Here is a 16877-nt window from a genome sequence, read left to right on the forward strand (position 1 = left end):
AACATTGTATCATCTAATTTGAATATTCCTCAGGTAAATCAAGTGTGGGTACAATGTAGTAAATTATATCACCTGATTATGCTGGCTGGGAGGATGATGATGTGTCAAGAGTAAGACACATTTTGGTTCTGTTTCCAACAAATGAGACTGCATTGTAACGTGTAAGTAGGTAGGCGATATAGCTTAGCTTGTTTGATGCATTTAGGGGTTAACAGTAAAGGAGGAGGAAAGGACAGAGATATCAGGAAGACCCGTCCGTCATAAGCCCTGTTTTCAGAGGGAGGGGACTCTGTTGTTAAATAAACTACAGCTCAGAGGAAGAAAATCAAACTATGGGAAAACCAAGGATGAAGGTTTAAGATAATACCCCAATAAGGCAAGTCACAAGCACAGAGCTGTTCTCAGAACACCACCAAATTAAGATCGCTAAAACCATGGGGCTAGTGGCTTCCCTATGCTGAAATAGTCTCCCACAAGACCAAGGATAGACAAAAATACTTTGGACAAATAGGAGGGACACAATATCTTTGCACTCTTAAATACAGCCCCATAAAGAATACACAGAAATAAACTTTTTTCATTTACCTATAATATGTACTTATGAATTGTATATATTTCATATTGATACTCACTTCATACATTCATTCATTCTATAGCACTGTCACATTTATTCATATTATGATAGGTCTTTAAATATGAAGCACTTTAAAATGTATACTGATAAAAAATATAAAACGCAACATGTAAAGTGTTGGTCCCATATTTCGTGAGCTGAAATAAAATATCCCAGAATTTTCAATGTGCACAAAAAGCATTTTACTTTAAACTTTTGTACACAAATTTGTTTACATCCCTGTTCGTAAACCTTTTTCCTTTGCCAAGACAATTCATCCACCTGACAGGTGAGGCATATCAAGAAGCTCTATACCTGCAGAGTATTTCTGTCTGGAATAAAGCCCTTTTGTGGGGGAAAACTCATTCTGATTGGCTTGGCCTGGCTCCCCAGTGGGTGCACCCCTACCCAGTCATGTGAAGTCCATAGAGTAGGGCCGAATGGATTTATTAAAATTTACCGATTTCCTTATATGAACTGTAAATCGTTGAAATTGTTGCATGTTGCGTTTCTATTATTGTTCAGTATACTTTAACTACTTCTTTACAATGGGAGAACGAGGAAATAGTGGTTCTATATACATACGAGTTGGTTATGGATATTTGTCCAGATCATTACACAATACACAAGCAACATCAAGGTGTATGTGTGTGTTTGTGTAGTATGGATGAGTAGATTAGAAAGAAGGGAGATTAATGATGAGGATGAAATGTGCAACAGAGACACATGGAACAAAAAGAGAAACTGTGATTGGCTGTAGGACAACACCAGCACAACACAAGCAGACAAAACCCAAGCTCAGCTGCACCTACTTCTCACTCTCCTGGCTCACTGGTAAAGATCAGCTGACCCTACTTCTCACTCTGCTGGCTCACTGGTAAAGATCAGCTGACCCTACTTCTCACTCTGCTGGCTCACTGGTAAAGATCAGCTGACCCTACTTCTCACTCTGCTGGCTCACTGGTAAAGATCAGCTGACCCTACTTCTCACTCTCCTGGCTCACTGGTAAAGATCAGCTGACCCTACTTCTCACTCTGCTGGCTCACTGGTAAAGATCAGCTGACCCTACTTCTCACTCTGCTGGCTCACTGGTAAAGATCAGCTGACCCTACTTCTCACTCTGCTGGCTCACTGGTAAAGATCAGCTGACCCTACTTCTCACTCTCCTGGCTCACTGGTAAAGATCAGCTGACCCTACTTCTCACTCTGCTGGCTCACTGGTAAAGATCAGCTGACCCTACTTCTCACTCTCCTGGCTCACTGGTAAAGATCAGCTGACCCTACTTCTCACTCTCCTGGCTCACTGGTAAAGATCAGCTGACCCTACTTCTCACTCTGCTGGCTCACTGGTAAAGATCAGCTGACCCTACTTCTCACTCTCCTGGCTCACTGGTAAAGATCAGCTGACCCTACTTCTCACTCTCCTGGCTCACTGGTAAAGATCAGCTGACCCTACTTCTCACTCTGCTGGCTCACTGGTAAAGATCAGCTGACCCTACTTCTCACTCTGCTGGCTCACTGGTAAAGATCAGCTGACCCTCACTAAACAACCAATGAGATACACAACCATTGCACTGTTCAGCTGTATCCATGCTCAATATGGGACTCATTTCTCTCTCACATTCTGGGAAAAGTAGATCTGTTAGCCTTGCCAATGGGCCGAGGACAGAAACCCAAATCAAACAGAATAGCCACGATAAAACTCTTATTGGAATACACATGATCAATAACTGGTTAGCATGCATTCTGCCCAAGAGAGAAATGTCTTGAGCACCCGTCTTAATGTACAGTATGACCAAGAAGACGAGGGCATTCAAATGAATTACACACATTTAGAATAATACCACGAATGAGTCAACCTTTCCAGATAATTATTATACTTAGAGGTATAGTAAGAGGCTAAATGCACCAGCTCAATATGACCTTAAACTACAGGAAATGCACAACACGGGAACAATAATCCCGTGTTCAGATACATTTTTTTATTTTTTATTTTAAATCTCTTACATAAAGCACAGCCAAGATAAACATGGTTGTGCAGTCAAGGAGATGGTTGTTGTAGAAGACCAGACAATCAGAGGCAGTTTTGGGGTAGCTAGACACAGCCTGTAGATGTCCACCATAACAGGGCATGTTGCAGGAGCGCTTTTGACCTCAGAATGACAGACATCTTCGACCATTTGCAACAGACAGCCAAACATTCCCAGGGGGCACCGGTGAACCACAGCAGTTTGAGAAAAGTTAAAAACACAGCAGGAGCCTAAGGACTGACAGCTCATTGGTCTCATCTGTATGGCCCATGCAAGCAGCTCGTGATAGTTCAGTCAGCGTCTGCTTTCCTAAAGGCCTGCTTTGCTCTAATGACTAGACATGGTCATAGCTGCTACAGGAAGAGTGCATACAGATAGCTAGGAGAGATAGAAGTACTATACTGCTGTGTTACATGGTCAGACCTGGGACACATACGTTTGCATAAACCCTGATCAAACATTGTAAAACAGCAAAGCCAATGGGGTTATGGGCAAGCCAGGCAGTATGTGAATAGCGTGGGGTTGAAACCGCAAGGCAGGACAAAGAGGAATGTTGACAGGTGGATGACAGCGTGATAAAGACCACAGTGCAGCCAAGACAGAAGCAGACAGTCTGTCAGGACGGGGAGTTAATGCCATGTTGCTACCAACATGGGAATGCCAACGGCCAGGATGAATGGTTTGAAACCAGCGTATCAAGAAAGCAAGAGATGGAGGCGGGGGCACGGAGGCACACCAGAGAAAGTATTCTCTAGTCCACACTAAAACTCCTCCATTTCACCTTGCAAGGTGCTACATAAGTGCCTCTGCTGCCCCCTCTCCCCATCATGTTACGACTGCAAGCTGCCCCTTCGACCTCTCTCTCCCACCCCCTAGAGGTCGATGAGCTGATCCACCAGCAGAAGGGAGCGGGCCAAGTTGGGGATGCTGGACTCTGAAGTGCCACTGTTGCTGCGCGAGTGACCACCTGAAACGTGCCAGAAAGAGAGAGGGACAGAGAGAGAGGAGGACATGGACGGAGCAAGGAAGAGAGAAGTGGGAGAAAGGGGAACCAGCGGGAGAGAGTCATATTTAGAGAGTATTTGAGAGAGAATAGGAGAAAGGACAGTTTAGCAAAGAATTGAGAGTTGGTGAAATAAAATAGGACAGGAGAGAGGGTGGGATGACAGGAGCATAAAGGAGTGAATGAGGAAGACGGGTAGAAAGAGAAGAAAAGAGAGAAAGTAAGCCAAGATTATCTATATGCAGCCGCAGCATTTCAGGGAAAGAGTGCTGGGAGGAGGACATCTTGTATGTCGTCCTAACCTCTAGAAGACACTACTCTTAAAAGATGGCTTAATGCTCTGCCTTTGGTGCTTCTGTTCTGACAGACTGTATAAAACAACTGCATAATGGTGCCTGCCGTTGATCGGAACTGCCAATTCTTACTGGCAAAGTTCAACCAGTGAAAAGTCAAATGAGAAACACACTGATGTGAAATCATGCTAGGATGGGGAGGGCTAGTTAATGTTACAGCACATCCAGCCATGGTTGCTCTCAGCAGGTGTAAGTGATGAACTAAGGTGTTAGCTAGGGTTTCTCAGTAATGGCTGTGCTCATTCGTGGTCCCCTGGCAGTTATGTGGGTTGAGGAAGGCAGCTCATACAGAACAGTACTTTGATCCTCTGTGTGGATCAATGAGACACATAGATCCAACCCTATCTACACACTGCTGGCCTGCCTTACATACCTTGGTTGTTGGAGTGTTTGGAGATGAGCACAGGGATGGGGTCAAACTCGTCCTCAGTGCCCTTCTCCCCAGCCTCGGGCGGCTGGAAGCCCAACATGAGGTAAGCAGATTCTGCAGGTGGAGGAGAGGAGGTGAAGGGGTGATGGGGGGGGAGGTTAGCGCAGCCCAGAAGAGAGCGAGGGAGGAGGGGAGAGTGCAGGGAGTACAGAGACAGACGCAGCCAGAGCAGTCACAGCATTAGTACTGAGCCATGCATCTGATGTGGCTTTTGTAAATGAGTCAAGGGTCTGCAGAAGGTCCCACAATGTTGTGGCAGCTGTATAGCGCTACAAAGAAAGGGCCCTTTGATACAGGCTGCCAACATGTCTGTCTCAATATCTCATTCCCCAGTTGAAATGATATAGTTCATGTTGATATGAGTAATATGAGAGTTAACTGGGTAGTTTAACATCATCCATTCAAAGGTTGCTTGGCTTTGAACATGTATATATTAGTAGTCTGACTGGGTGTTACAGCTGAGCGATATTGCAGGTCTGTGGTACTGTGATCAGAGGTCAGACTTGCTGTGAGGAGTTTCACCACAGGTATACGATATATGACAGCTGGAGAGAGGTCTTACCAGCAGATGTCTGGGCAGTGCCAAATGAGACTGGAGCTAGCTTGTCCAGACAAGAAGCAGAGCCAGGAGTGGCAGAGGAGCAGGAGGAGGGTGGTGCACAGATAGTTTGATCCCCAGGGGTGGAGGTGTGAGATAGCAGAGAGCAGCCCAGCAGAGAGTCCTCTCCAGCCAGAGAGTCTGAGGGAGCGGAGGCCAGGGGTTAAGATGGGAGGAAGAAGGAACGAAAATGAAAGCCCATTAGCCTAAGCACAGAAAATAGTTTAGACCAAAATGAGCTTCATACTCTCAGAAATACAGTACCAGTCAAAAGTTTGGGCACGCCTACTCATTCAAGGGTTTTCTTTATTTGCACTATTGTCTACATTGTAGAATAATAGTGAAGACATCAAAACTACGAAATTGCCTTGACAGCTTTGCACACTCTTAACCAGCTTCACCTCGAATGCTTTTCCAACCATCTTGAAGGAGTTCCCACATATGCTGAGCACTTGTTGGCTGCTTTTCCTTCACTCTGCGGTCCAACTCATCCCAAACCATCTCAATTGGGTTGAGGTTGGGTGATTGTGTAGGCCAGGTCACCTGATGCAGCACTCCATCACTCTCCTTCTTGGTCAAATAGCCCTTACACAGCCTGGAGGTGTGTTGGGTCATTGTCCTGTTGAAAAACAGATGATAGTGGGACTATGCGCAAACCAGATGGGATGGCGTATCGCTGCAGAATTCTGTGGTAGCCATGCTGGTTAAGTGTGCCTTGAATTCTAAATAAAATCACTGACAGTGCCACCAGAAAAGCACCCCCACACCATCATGCTTCACGGTGGGAACCGCTCATGCAGAGATCATCCATTCATCTACTCTGCGTTTCACAAAGACACGGCGGTCGGAACCAAGAATCTCAAATTTGGACTCACCAAACCAAAGGACAGATTTCCACCAATCTAATGTCCATTGCTCGTGTCTCTTGGTCCAAGCAAGTCTCTTCTTATTACTGGTGTCCTTTAGTAGTGGTTTCTTTTCAGGAATTTGACCATGAAGGCCTGATTCACGCAGTTTCCTCTGAACAGTTGATGTTGAGATGTGTCTGTTACTTAAACTCTGAAGCATTTATTTGGGTGCTATCGGAGGTTCTGTTAAAACTCTAATGAACTTATCCTCTGCAGTAGAGGTAACTCTTGTCTTCCATTCCTGTGGCGGTCCTCATGAGCGCCAGTTTATTCATAGTGCTTGATGGTTTTTGCGACTGCACTTGAATTAACTTTAAAAGTTCTTGACATTTTCCAGATTGACTGACCATGTCTTGAAATAATGGACTGTCATTTCTCTTTGCATATTTGAGCTGTTCTTGCCATAATATGGATTTGACATTTTACCAAATATCTTCTGTATATTACCCCTACCTTGTCACAACACAACTGATTGGCTCAAACACATTAAGAAGGAATGATAGTCCACATATTAACTTTTTACAAGGCACACCTGTTAATTGAAATGCATTCCAGGTGACTACCTCATGAAGTTGGTTGAGAGAATGCCAAGAGTGTGCAAAGCTGTTATCACGGTAAAGGGTGGCTACTTTGAAGAATCTCAAATATATTTTGATACGTTTAACACTTTTTTGGTTACTACATGATTCCATGTGTTATTTCATAGATTTGATTCCTTCACTATTATTCTACAATGTAGAAAATAGTACAAACATAAAATCAAGACAGACCCTGGAATGAGTAGGTGCTTCCAAACCTTTGACTGGTACTGTATGTCCATCCTCAAAGTAGATATCCCCTGATCAAACCCCAGACTAGTAGTGGTACTTTGCTGTATGTAGGAGTTGGACCAATGACAGGACCATTGGTGCCCTCTAGAGGAGCAGATTGACACTACTACCAAAAGGTGGGAGAGGAGGGAAAAACTGCCTACTGCGTGATGTTGAGAGGTCAAACTCACACGCTCTATCGCTCAGCAGTAGCGGCCTTGCCCCCAGATCCAGCCTACATTCACTGGGGAATGTCAGTCATGACACAAATATTCACACTGTGCTCAAGTTTATCTGGAGCGGAATCAGCAATTCTAATTAAAAGTGCACTGCAAATGTTTTCCTGTTCGCCCTCAAGAGTACATCATGGCAACGGATCATTGCAATAAACCTAGACACTCACTGTCGCAACCGTTCCAGACAGTATTGAAGAAATGGCGACAGGGAATATTAATTTGGTGCAGGGAAACCTGTCAGCTATCCTTGGCAGGGTATGTTTGCGCAGGTTACTGATAAATTACCTGGTCCTTTCAACACCAAGCAATAGTTAACACAAAGGAAACAGCAACAGAGCTCCTGAACTAAGAATCATATCCCTGTATAATGTTGGTACCAGAAAAAAAAACATGCAATCTTAGTGTTATCCCAATAACTCATTACCTTGTGGCACCACACGTCATATTAATTAATGCAAGCCCAGTGATAATGTAATAACATTGCCTATATTATTTAAGGCTGACACAAATGTGTGGTAAGAACAGTAAGGTACAGTACAGGGCACTAACCTGGCAGGCTGGCTGAGACTGTATCCAGGCCCGGGATGAGAGAGTCCACACACATCTCAGCCTTCACTGCTGATGAAAGAGGAGGAGACACGGTCAGATAAGGAAATGAATGAGAAGAGAGAGGAAACCAAAGAGCTCCCAGCTCCAGAGAATAAAGGTAGATGAGACGGACTTCAGTTCATAAACAACCTGAAACATCTCTCATGTGTGGAGAGGATACAGGAAGGGGAGAGGAAGGCATGCAGACAGGCAGAAGAGCCTGTTACCATTGCTGTTGCCCTCTGCAGAGCTGCTGAAGGGGTCAGCCAGGGGTAAAAGGTCAGGGAACAGCAGAGATGTCTCAGGGGACTTCAGTCCCTCAATCAGCTTCTCTGTGAGAGGGACATGGGGGACGAGAGGAGAGGACAGGGAGGAAGGCATTGAAAGAGAGAAGAGAATGTGCATTAGAAAAAGATGAGCAGGGAAAGAAAAAGGGAGACGATGATGTAGGACTGAGGACAAGGGACGATGCAGTGCATTCGGAAAGTATTCAGACCCCTTGACTTATTCCACATTGTTACGTTAGCCTTATTCTAAATTGATTGAATATTTTTTTCCCCTCATAAATCTACACACAATATCCCATAATGAAAAAGCAAAAACTGTTTGGCATTTTTGAACATTTATTTAAAAAAATAAACTGAAATATAACATTTACATAAGTGTTCAGACCCTTTAGTCAGTACTTTGTTGAAGCACTTTTGGCTTTGATTACAGCCTCGAGTCTTCTTGGGTATGACGCTACAAGCTTGGCACACCTGTATTTGTGGAGCTTCTCCCATTCTTCTCTGCAGATCCTCCCAAGCTCTGTCAGGTTGGATGGGGAGCATCGCTGCACAGCTATTTTCAGGTCTCTAAAGAGATGTTCGATCGGGTTCAAGACCGGGCCACTCAAGGACTTTTCCCAAAGCCACTCCTGCGTTGTCTTGGCTGTGTGGATAAGATCATTGTCCCGTTGGAAGGTGAACCTTCGCCACAGTCTGAGGTCCTGAGCATGTTTTCATCAAGGATCTCTGTACTTTGGTCCATTCATCTTTCCCTCAATCCTGACTAGTCTCCCAGTCCCTGCCACCTGAAAACATCCCCACAGTATGATGCTGCCAAAACCATGGCTCAAAGTAGGCAAACTCCAAGTGGGCTCCCATGTGGCGCAGTGGTCTAAGGCACTGCATCTCAGTGCTAGAGGTGCCACTACAGACCCTGGTTTGATTCCAGGCTGTATCAAAACTCACCATGATTGGGAGTCCCATAGGGAGGTGGACAATTGGCCCAGCATCGTCTGGGTTTGGCTGGGGAAGGCAGTCATTGACAATAAGAATTTGTTTTTAACTGACTTGCCTAGTTAAAGGTTAAATACATAATTTTTTAAAAAGTAGGCTGTCACGTCCCTTTTACTGAGGAGTGGCTTCCATATGGCCAATTTACCATAAAGACCTGGTTGGTGCAGAAATGGTTGTTCTTCTGGAAGGTTCTCCCATCTCCACAGAGGAACTCTGGAGCTCTCAGTGTAACCATCGGGTTCTTGGTCACCTCCCTGATCAAGGCCCTTCTCCTCCGATGGCTCAGTTTGGCCAGAGGGACAGATCTAGGAAGAGTCTTGGTGGCTCCAAATTTCTTCCATTTAAGATTGATGGAGGCCACTGTGTTCTTGGGGTCTTTCAATGCTGCAGAAATGTTTTGGTGCCCTTCCCCAGATCTGTGCCTCTACATAATCTTGTCTCAGAGCTCTATGGATAATTCCTTCAACCTCATGGCTTGGTTTTTGCTCTGTCCTGTCAACTGTGCTTATATACACAGGTGTGTGCCTTTCCAAATCATGTCCAATCAATTGAATTTACCACAGGTGGACTCCAATCATGTTGTAGAAACATCTCAAGGACGATCAATGGAAACAGGATGCAAATGGATGCAATTTTCTAAAAACCTGTTTTCACTGTGTCATTATGGGGTATTGTGTGAAGATTGATGAGGCAAATGTTTTATTTAATCCATTTTAGAATAAGGCTGTAACATAACAAAATGTGGAAAAAGTGAAGGGGTCTGAAAACTTTCCGAATGCACTGTACGTACACTAGGCTCATCTAAGTACAAATGAGAACATGATCGTTATACTATCAAGGTGAGAATTAGTTGGTAACGTTTGCAAAGTCATTCTATTGGCTGGGTATTTTGCCATGAGGAATGATATGAAGACACCGGTCTTTTCCTTTACTCCTTCAGCAGGCACATTCGAAGGTTAGGAAAAACTCAATCACCCCTAGGGTGATGACAGAGTGCACAGACCATGCTTGAGTAGAGGACATGTTAATTTCAGGCGGGAAATACCATTCATGTCAAACAAGTATTGGAGAAAAACAGCATGCCTTCAAAAGGACTGCTAGCCTTAAATCACCAACACATCATTCCATCCCACCAACCAACGACGTGGAGACGAATACAAACACACAGCAGCTAGTCATTATTTCATCTTTATTGACTCATTAGTTGACGGACTAAAGAGCAAAATTTCAGCCTCACTCAACAAAAAAGGTTAGCTACCATAGCACCATTCCACAGACTAGGCCTACATCACTGACCGTCTTTACACGTCTCTTCTCCACTTTCATCACTGAACAAGTGTTGGATCAGTCAGCACTGTTAAGACACCTGACTGACAGCATCCTTGTTAATAAGTAACTTTGCTGGGTGTCCCAGCTCCGTGCCACAGACAAATCAGGAGGACTGCCTTCAGGATGTGCCTCTCCAGCAGGTTAGTGCATCCAAACAGTGCAAACCAGGTGCATGCATGTGAGTAAGTATCTTCTGGGTCAAAACCTAAACTCCATACATACTTACAGGTCACTGGCTGCTATGGAGAGACAGGGGGCAGAGGACCTGGGGTAGGGGGCTCAGAATATGACACAGCATAGCTGCCCATTTGCCCCCTTTACTAAGGGATAGAGGTCATAGGTCACAGGTCAATGATAAACTGCTATGACACAAAGTCTGAACTCCAGAGCTTTATTTATGCTGAACAAAATAATAAATGCAACATGTAAAGTGTTGGTCCCATGTTTCATGAGCTGAAATTAAAGATCACAAATGTTTCATATGCACAAAAAGCTAATTTCGCTCCAATGTTGTGCACAAATTTGTTTACATCCCTGTTAGTGAGTATTTTTCCATTGCCAAGATAATCCATCCACCTGACAGGTGTGGCATATCAAGAAGCTGATTAAACATCATGATCATTACACAGGTGCACCTTCTGCTGGGGACAATAAAAGGTCACACAGCACAATGCCACAACTGACTGCAGGAATGTCCACCAGAGCTGTTGCATGTTCATTTCTCTACCATACCGCCAATGTTGTTTTAGGGAAATTAGCAATACCTCCAACCGTCCTCAAAACCACAGACCACGTATAATTACACCAGCCCAGGATCTCCACATCCAGCATCTTCCCCTGCGGGACCGACTGAAACCAGCCACAGGCTGACCATCTGTTACGCGAGTGCAGCATCAAAATGACCTTGTGGCTGCAAGGAGCCAAGATAAGTTGCTAGCTACCATTAAACATATCTTATAAAAAAAAACAATAAATCTTCACATAATCACTAGTTAATTACAACTGTGGGTTTGCACAACTGAAGAATTTCTGCACAAACTGTCAGAAACGGGTCTCAGGGAAGCTAATCAGCATGCTTATCTTCCTCACCAGGGTTTTGACCTGACTGCAGATCGGTGTCATAACCAACTTCAGTGGGCAAATGCTCACCTTCAAATGGCCACTGTCACACTGGAGAAGTGTGCTCTTCACGGATTAATCCCGGTTTCAACTGTACCGGGCAGATGTTGGCGGGGTTATGGTATGGGCAGGCATAAGCTATGTACAACGAACACAATTGCATTTTATCGATGGCAATTTGAATACACAGAGATATCATTCCATTTATCCACCACCATCACCTCATGTTTAAGCATGATAACGCATGGCCCCATGTCGCATGGATCTGTACACAAATCCTGGAAGCTGAAAAAGTCCCAGTTCTTCCATGGTCTGCATTCTCACTAGACATGTCAACCATTGAGCGTGTTTGGGATGCTCTGGATCGACGTGTACAGCAGCATGTTCCAGACCAGCCTGGTGCAGGTCTACAATTTTGTTTCTGGTGTCCTTTGACAGCTCTTTGGTCTTGGCCATAGTGGAGTTTGGAGTGTGACTGTTTGAGGTTGTGGACAGGTGTCTTTTATACTGATAACAAGTTCAAACAGGTGCCATTAATACAGGTAACGAGTGGAGGACAGAGGAGCCTCTTAAAGAAGAAGTTACAGGTCTGTGAGAACCAGAAATTTTGCTTGTTTGTAGGTGACCAAATACTTATTTTCCAACATAATTTGCAAATAGATTCATTAAAAACCCTACAATGTGATTTTCTGGAATTTTATTTTATTTTGTCTGTGATAGTTGAAGTGTACCTATGATGAAAATTAGTAAAAAATTACTAATACACTCGCTCACCAAATCAGCGTATTCATCAATGTTATTATCTGACGCTATGCAGAACATATCCCAGTCCACGTGATCGAAGCAATCTTGAAGCGTGGAATCCGAGTGTTCGGACCAGCGTTGAACAGACCTGAGCATGAGCGCTTCCTGTTTTAGTTTCTGTCAATAGGCTGGGAGCAACAAAATTGAGTAGTGGTCAGATTTTCTGAAAGAAGGGCGGGGGAGGGCTTTATAGGCGTCGTGGAAGTTAGAATAACAATGATCCAGGGTTTTGCCAGCCTGGGTCGTGCATTCGATATGCTGATAACATTTAGGGAGCCTTGTTTTCAGATTAGCCTTGTTAAAATCCCCAGCTATAATAAATGCAGCCTCAGGATGTGTGGTTTCCAGTTTACATAGAGTCAAATTAAGTTATTTCAGGGCCGTCTATGTCTGATTGGGGCGAGATATACACAACTGTGATTATGATCGAAGAGAATTCTCTTGGTAGATAATGCGGTCGGCATTTGATTGTAAGGAATTCTAGGTCAGGTGAACAAAAGGACTGGAGTTCCTGTATGTTGTTATAATCACACCAAGCCTCGTTAATCATAAGGCATACACTCCCGCCCTTCTTCTTACCAGAGAGATGTTTGTTTCTGTCGGCGCGATGTGTGAGGAAGCCAGGTGGCTGTACCGACTCTGATGACGTATCCCGAGTGAGCCATGTTTCCGTGAAACAAAGAACGTTACAATCTCTGCTGTCTCTGGAAGGCAAACCTTGCTCGGATTTCGTCTACCTTGTTGTCAAGAGACTGGACACTGGCGAGTAGTATGCTCGGGAGCGGTGCGCGATGTGCCCGTCTACGGAGCCTGACCAGAAGACCGCTCTGTCTGCCCCCTTCTGCGGCGCCGTTGTTTTGGGTCGCCGGCTGGGATCCGATCCATTGTCCTGGATGGTGGACCAAACAGAGGATCCACTTCGAGAAAGTCGTATTCCTGGTTGTAATGTTGGTGAGTTGACATTGCTCTTATATCCAATAGTTCCTCCCGACTGTATGTAATAACACCTAATATTTTCTGGGGTAACAATTTAAGAGGCGGCCATCTCTGTCGGCGCCGAAAGTAAACCAATCTTTGCTTGACATCTTGGGAAAATTAAAAGAAATCAGCCAAGATCTGAAAAAATATTGTCGACCTCCAAAAGGTCTGGTTCATCCTTGGGAGCAATTTACAAATGCCTGAAGGTACCACGTTCATCTGAACAAACAACAGTACGCAAGTATAAACACCATGGGACCACGCAGGCGTCATACCGCTCAGGAAGGAGACACATTCTGTCTCCTAGAGATTAACTACTGTGGTGCAAAAAAATCCCAGAACAACAGCAAAGGACCTTGTGAAGATGCTGGAGGAAACAGGTACAAAAGTATCTATATCCACAGTAAAACGAGTCCTATATCGACATAACCTGAAAGACCGCAGGAAAATTGTGTGGATATATTGAAGCAACATCTCAAGACATCAGTCAGGGAAGTTAAAGCTTGGTTGCAAATGGGTCTTCCAAATGGACAATGACCCCAAGCATACTTCCAAAGTTGTGGCAAAATGGCTTAAGGACAACAAAGTCAAGGTATTGGAGTGGCCATCGCAAAGCCCTGACCTCAAACCTACAGAAAATTTGTGGGCAGAACTGAAAAAAACATGTGCGAGCAAGGAGGCCTACAAACCTGACTCAGTTACACCAGCTCTGTCAGGAGGAATGGGCCAAAATTAATCCAACTTATTGTGGGAAGCTTGTGGAAGGCTCCACAAAAGGTTTGACCCAAGTTAAACAATTTAAAAGGCAATGCTACGAAATACTAATTGTATTTGTAATTGAGTGTATGTAAACGTCTGACCCACTGGGAATGTGATGAAAGAAATAAAAGCTGAAATAAATCTATTATTATTCTGACATTTCACATTCTTAAAATAAAGTGGTGATCTAACTGACCTAAAACATATAATTTTTACTAAGATTAAATGTCAGGAATTGTGAAAAACTGAGTTTAAATGTAGTTGGCTAAGATGTATGTAAACTTCCAACTTCAACTGTACGTCATCTGTGCACTTAAATATCGAATGGAGGATGCTTTTCATCGTGATTTATTTTAATTACAGCCAGGTAGGCATTACTCCTGTTGTAAATATAAGCAATGTGCCTAATATTAGGAAAGTTGAGAAATAAATACAGTAGGCCTAGCCTATAGAAAGCTGATGGGATCCATGTTTTATTATTAGAGGCCATCAACATCTCCCGCAATTTCTTAGCCTATAGAAATGTTGCGCAAAATTAGCTCATGGGCTCTCATGAAAAGTTTGATTAGATTTTCAAATACATTTTCATTGATGTCAGAGTGATTAGAGGGACACTAGAGTGCTGAGTACCAGGCAGTTAGCATGTTTAGTAGGCTACTAATGACCATCAGCAACATCAGAGCTTGTAGAAGCCTAATTTCCGTGACTAAATGGTCATGTGGAATTTGACTGCCTCGTGACCGCCGGTGTGACGGTAATACGCTCACCGCAACAGCCCTATCTGTGACCAACAGATGCATATCTGTATTCCCAGTCATGTGAAATCCATAGATTAGGGCCTAATTAATTATTTGAATTGTAACTCAGTAAAATCTTTGAAATTGTGTCATGTTGTGTTTATATATTTTTGTTTGGTGTAGCTGTATGGCTCTGGTGTACTGCTCTTGCGGCACCATATAACAGCAGCATGCACTGACCTGTGAGGAAACGGGTTCTCTTTCCAATCGCTTCTCACATTTCATATGAGAATTGAATAACTAGACTAGACAGTATGGCCATCCCTTCTGAAAGGGCTTTACATCTGGCCTGTGGCTATATGAACTCCTGTAGACACTGTGCAGTGCTTTTCCAACAGCAGGGGTGCAGTTCCTGTTGTGGGCTCTACCAGTGCTGTGTGCCAGTAAATCCTCAGTGCTCTCACTCTGTTTGTGCCCTGTGTAGAAGACTGTGTGTGTGGGGAGAGGACAGGAAAGATTAACCACACCCAGATTATGTAACAGCCGCAGGCAGCCTTTTAACCCCTCAGCTCAGTCCCCACTAACTGACAACACTGGCATCCACTGACTGTCATTGGAGCGATTATGTGGGCCATACAGGGAATACAGCCTAGCCCGGGCTAAGAAAAACTGAGGACAGAGTATTGCCCCAGAGCCATTTTGAAAAGCAATCAACTACCAACTGAAATAAGAGCTCAGATGTGATGCTGAACTTTCCCAATGTTCTCAGTGAGAGGCATTCTAAAGCAGGCACCTCCAGAGGAACAGCAATCCGATTAACAAAGGAGAATGTGTCCTTCAGGTAACCAGGCAACAGTAGTCAGAGGCACGGGTCCACAAGTGTGAGGCGATCCAGCTAAGGTCTCTATTCATAGGAACAGAAAGGGAATCAATGACACTAACAGGACAGGGACAATAGGACTAATGAGCAAAGCCATGTCACCCCAGACTCATGTTATAAACAATGGCTTTAAAAACATTAGATATAGGACACATACAATCCACCAACATGAGTGTCTCCGGAACATCTATGTGCAGGAATTGAAACACACTGGATGGAGGATTAATGGTAAAGTATGGATCCTGGCAGGACTGAGAAGTGAAACCTTCTAACCCATTCCACAACAATGTTGCATGCTGGGAAAGGGCGTTACCTGTGGTGTCAGAGAGAGAGAGGGCGTTAAAGGGGTCCGGGACACTCAACATCGCTGAGCCTGCATCCAAACCCAGGATGTCCGCAGTTCTCTCAGCTTAACATTACACAGGGAGAACGAGAGAAAGGAGGAGAGAAAGCAGGAGAATAGGGAGAGGAAAGATGTTGGAGAAGACGGGATGGTCAGGTTGTGACAGTTACTGATCTAATAGAAAGTCAACAAGATGTAAGAGGACAACAGCGCTGAGGAGAACAAATTACACAACAGTAATTGGGTTTGGGTTGGGCTCAGAAAATTGTCTCATAGTAAGGTTGGAAAGGTTCACTTAACAGCTCAGACCGATATATCTCTATGAAAGAATTCTACAGAGCTGGAGAAACATCTGCCTTCAAAATAAAGATTTACAGAGAAGAAGCCGGCAGATAAAATCACAAGGACTACACATGGAAATATGTAGAGATGAGGGAGAGGGATAATGACGTCTGTATGACACAGGGAGAGAGAGGAAGGTGAACACGTGGGGTCTTACCTGAGAAAGCCTTGCATGTGGCCCCAGCAGCAGAGACAGGCTGCAGCCCTGAGATGAGGTTCTCTGTGGAGAGGCTGGCCCTCTCCCCTGTTGTAGCTATCATAAAGACAAACACAATTAGAAAACAACATCACCTCTGATAATTTACCCATCTACCATCTATCCATTGTGCTTGTAGATGTCTATACACAGACTGGACTTTGTGGTCTTACTCTCGGCCAGCTTGGCAAAGTCCTTGTTGAGCAGCTCCTCTGCAGAGAGCTTGGAGAAGTTGTCATCACCAAAAGGGTTCCAGCTGCCAGTGGGTACAGAGGGGGCTGTCTGGGCACCGCCCTCCCCTGGCTGGTACACACTCTGCTGGGAGGAGCAGGGGGAGCCAGAGGGGGTGGTGCTTGCTGACCTACAACACACACAGGAAAACACAAAAGGTTGCAGTGGAAACCATCCATCTCATGTATCTCAAGTACAAACAAGTATGTGCCAAATATAAAACATGCATACAAATATGGGTGATTAAAAAGACTATTGAGTTATTTGTAGATTGAAAGGACTGTTTATTCCTGTGTTGAACTATAAAAAG

General features: G+C 44.3%; 1 protein-coding gene across 31 annotated transcripts in view; it reads right to left on the reverse strand.

The window, feature by feature from the left end:
- Positions 1 to 16877, reverse strand: part of LOC110536022 (AP2-associated protein kinase 1) — a 51652-nt gene that overhangs the window by 5012 nt on the left and 29763 nt on the right. The window contains exons 13-20 of one of the 31 annotated variants that reach the window (XM_036935862.2): positions 16510 to 16697; positions 16298 to 16393; positions 15769 to 15864; positions 7797 to 7901; positions 7531 to 7599; positions 4993 to 5169; positions 4374 to 4484; positions 1519 to 3611 (exon numbers count right to left, since the gene is read on the reverse strand). In XM_036935862.2, the coding sequence (XP_036791757.2) occupies positions 3517 to 3611; positions 4374 to 4484; positions 4993 to 5169; positions 7531 to 7599; positions 7797 to 7901; positions 15769 to 15864; positions 16298 to 16393; positions 16510 to 16697 (937 nt within the window). In that variant the 3' untranslated portion in view covers positions 1519 to 3516. Of the gene's footprint in view, positions 1 to 1518; positions 3612 to 4373; positions 4485 to 4992; positions 5170 to 5429; positions 5648 to 7530; positions 7600 to 7796; positions 7902 to 15768; positions 15865 to 16297; positions 16394 to 16509; positions 16698 to 16877 lie in introns of those variants that run through there. The other 30 variants (XM_021621509.3, XM_021621508.3, XM_090190631.1 and 27 more) reach the window with 30 other exon arrangements.

Source organism: Oncorhynchus mykiss, chromosome 11 (genome assembly GCF_057628025.1).
Source record: "Oncorhynchus mykiss isolate SJ-2025 chromosome 11, ASM5762802v1, whole genome shotgun sequence".
Lineage (NCBI taxonomy): Eukaryota > Metazoa > Chordata > Actinopteri > Salmoniformes > Salmonidae > Oncorhynchus > Oncorhynchus mykiss.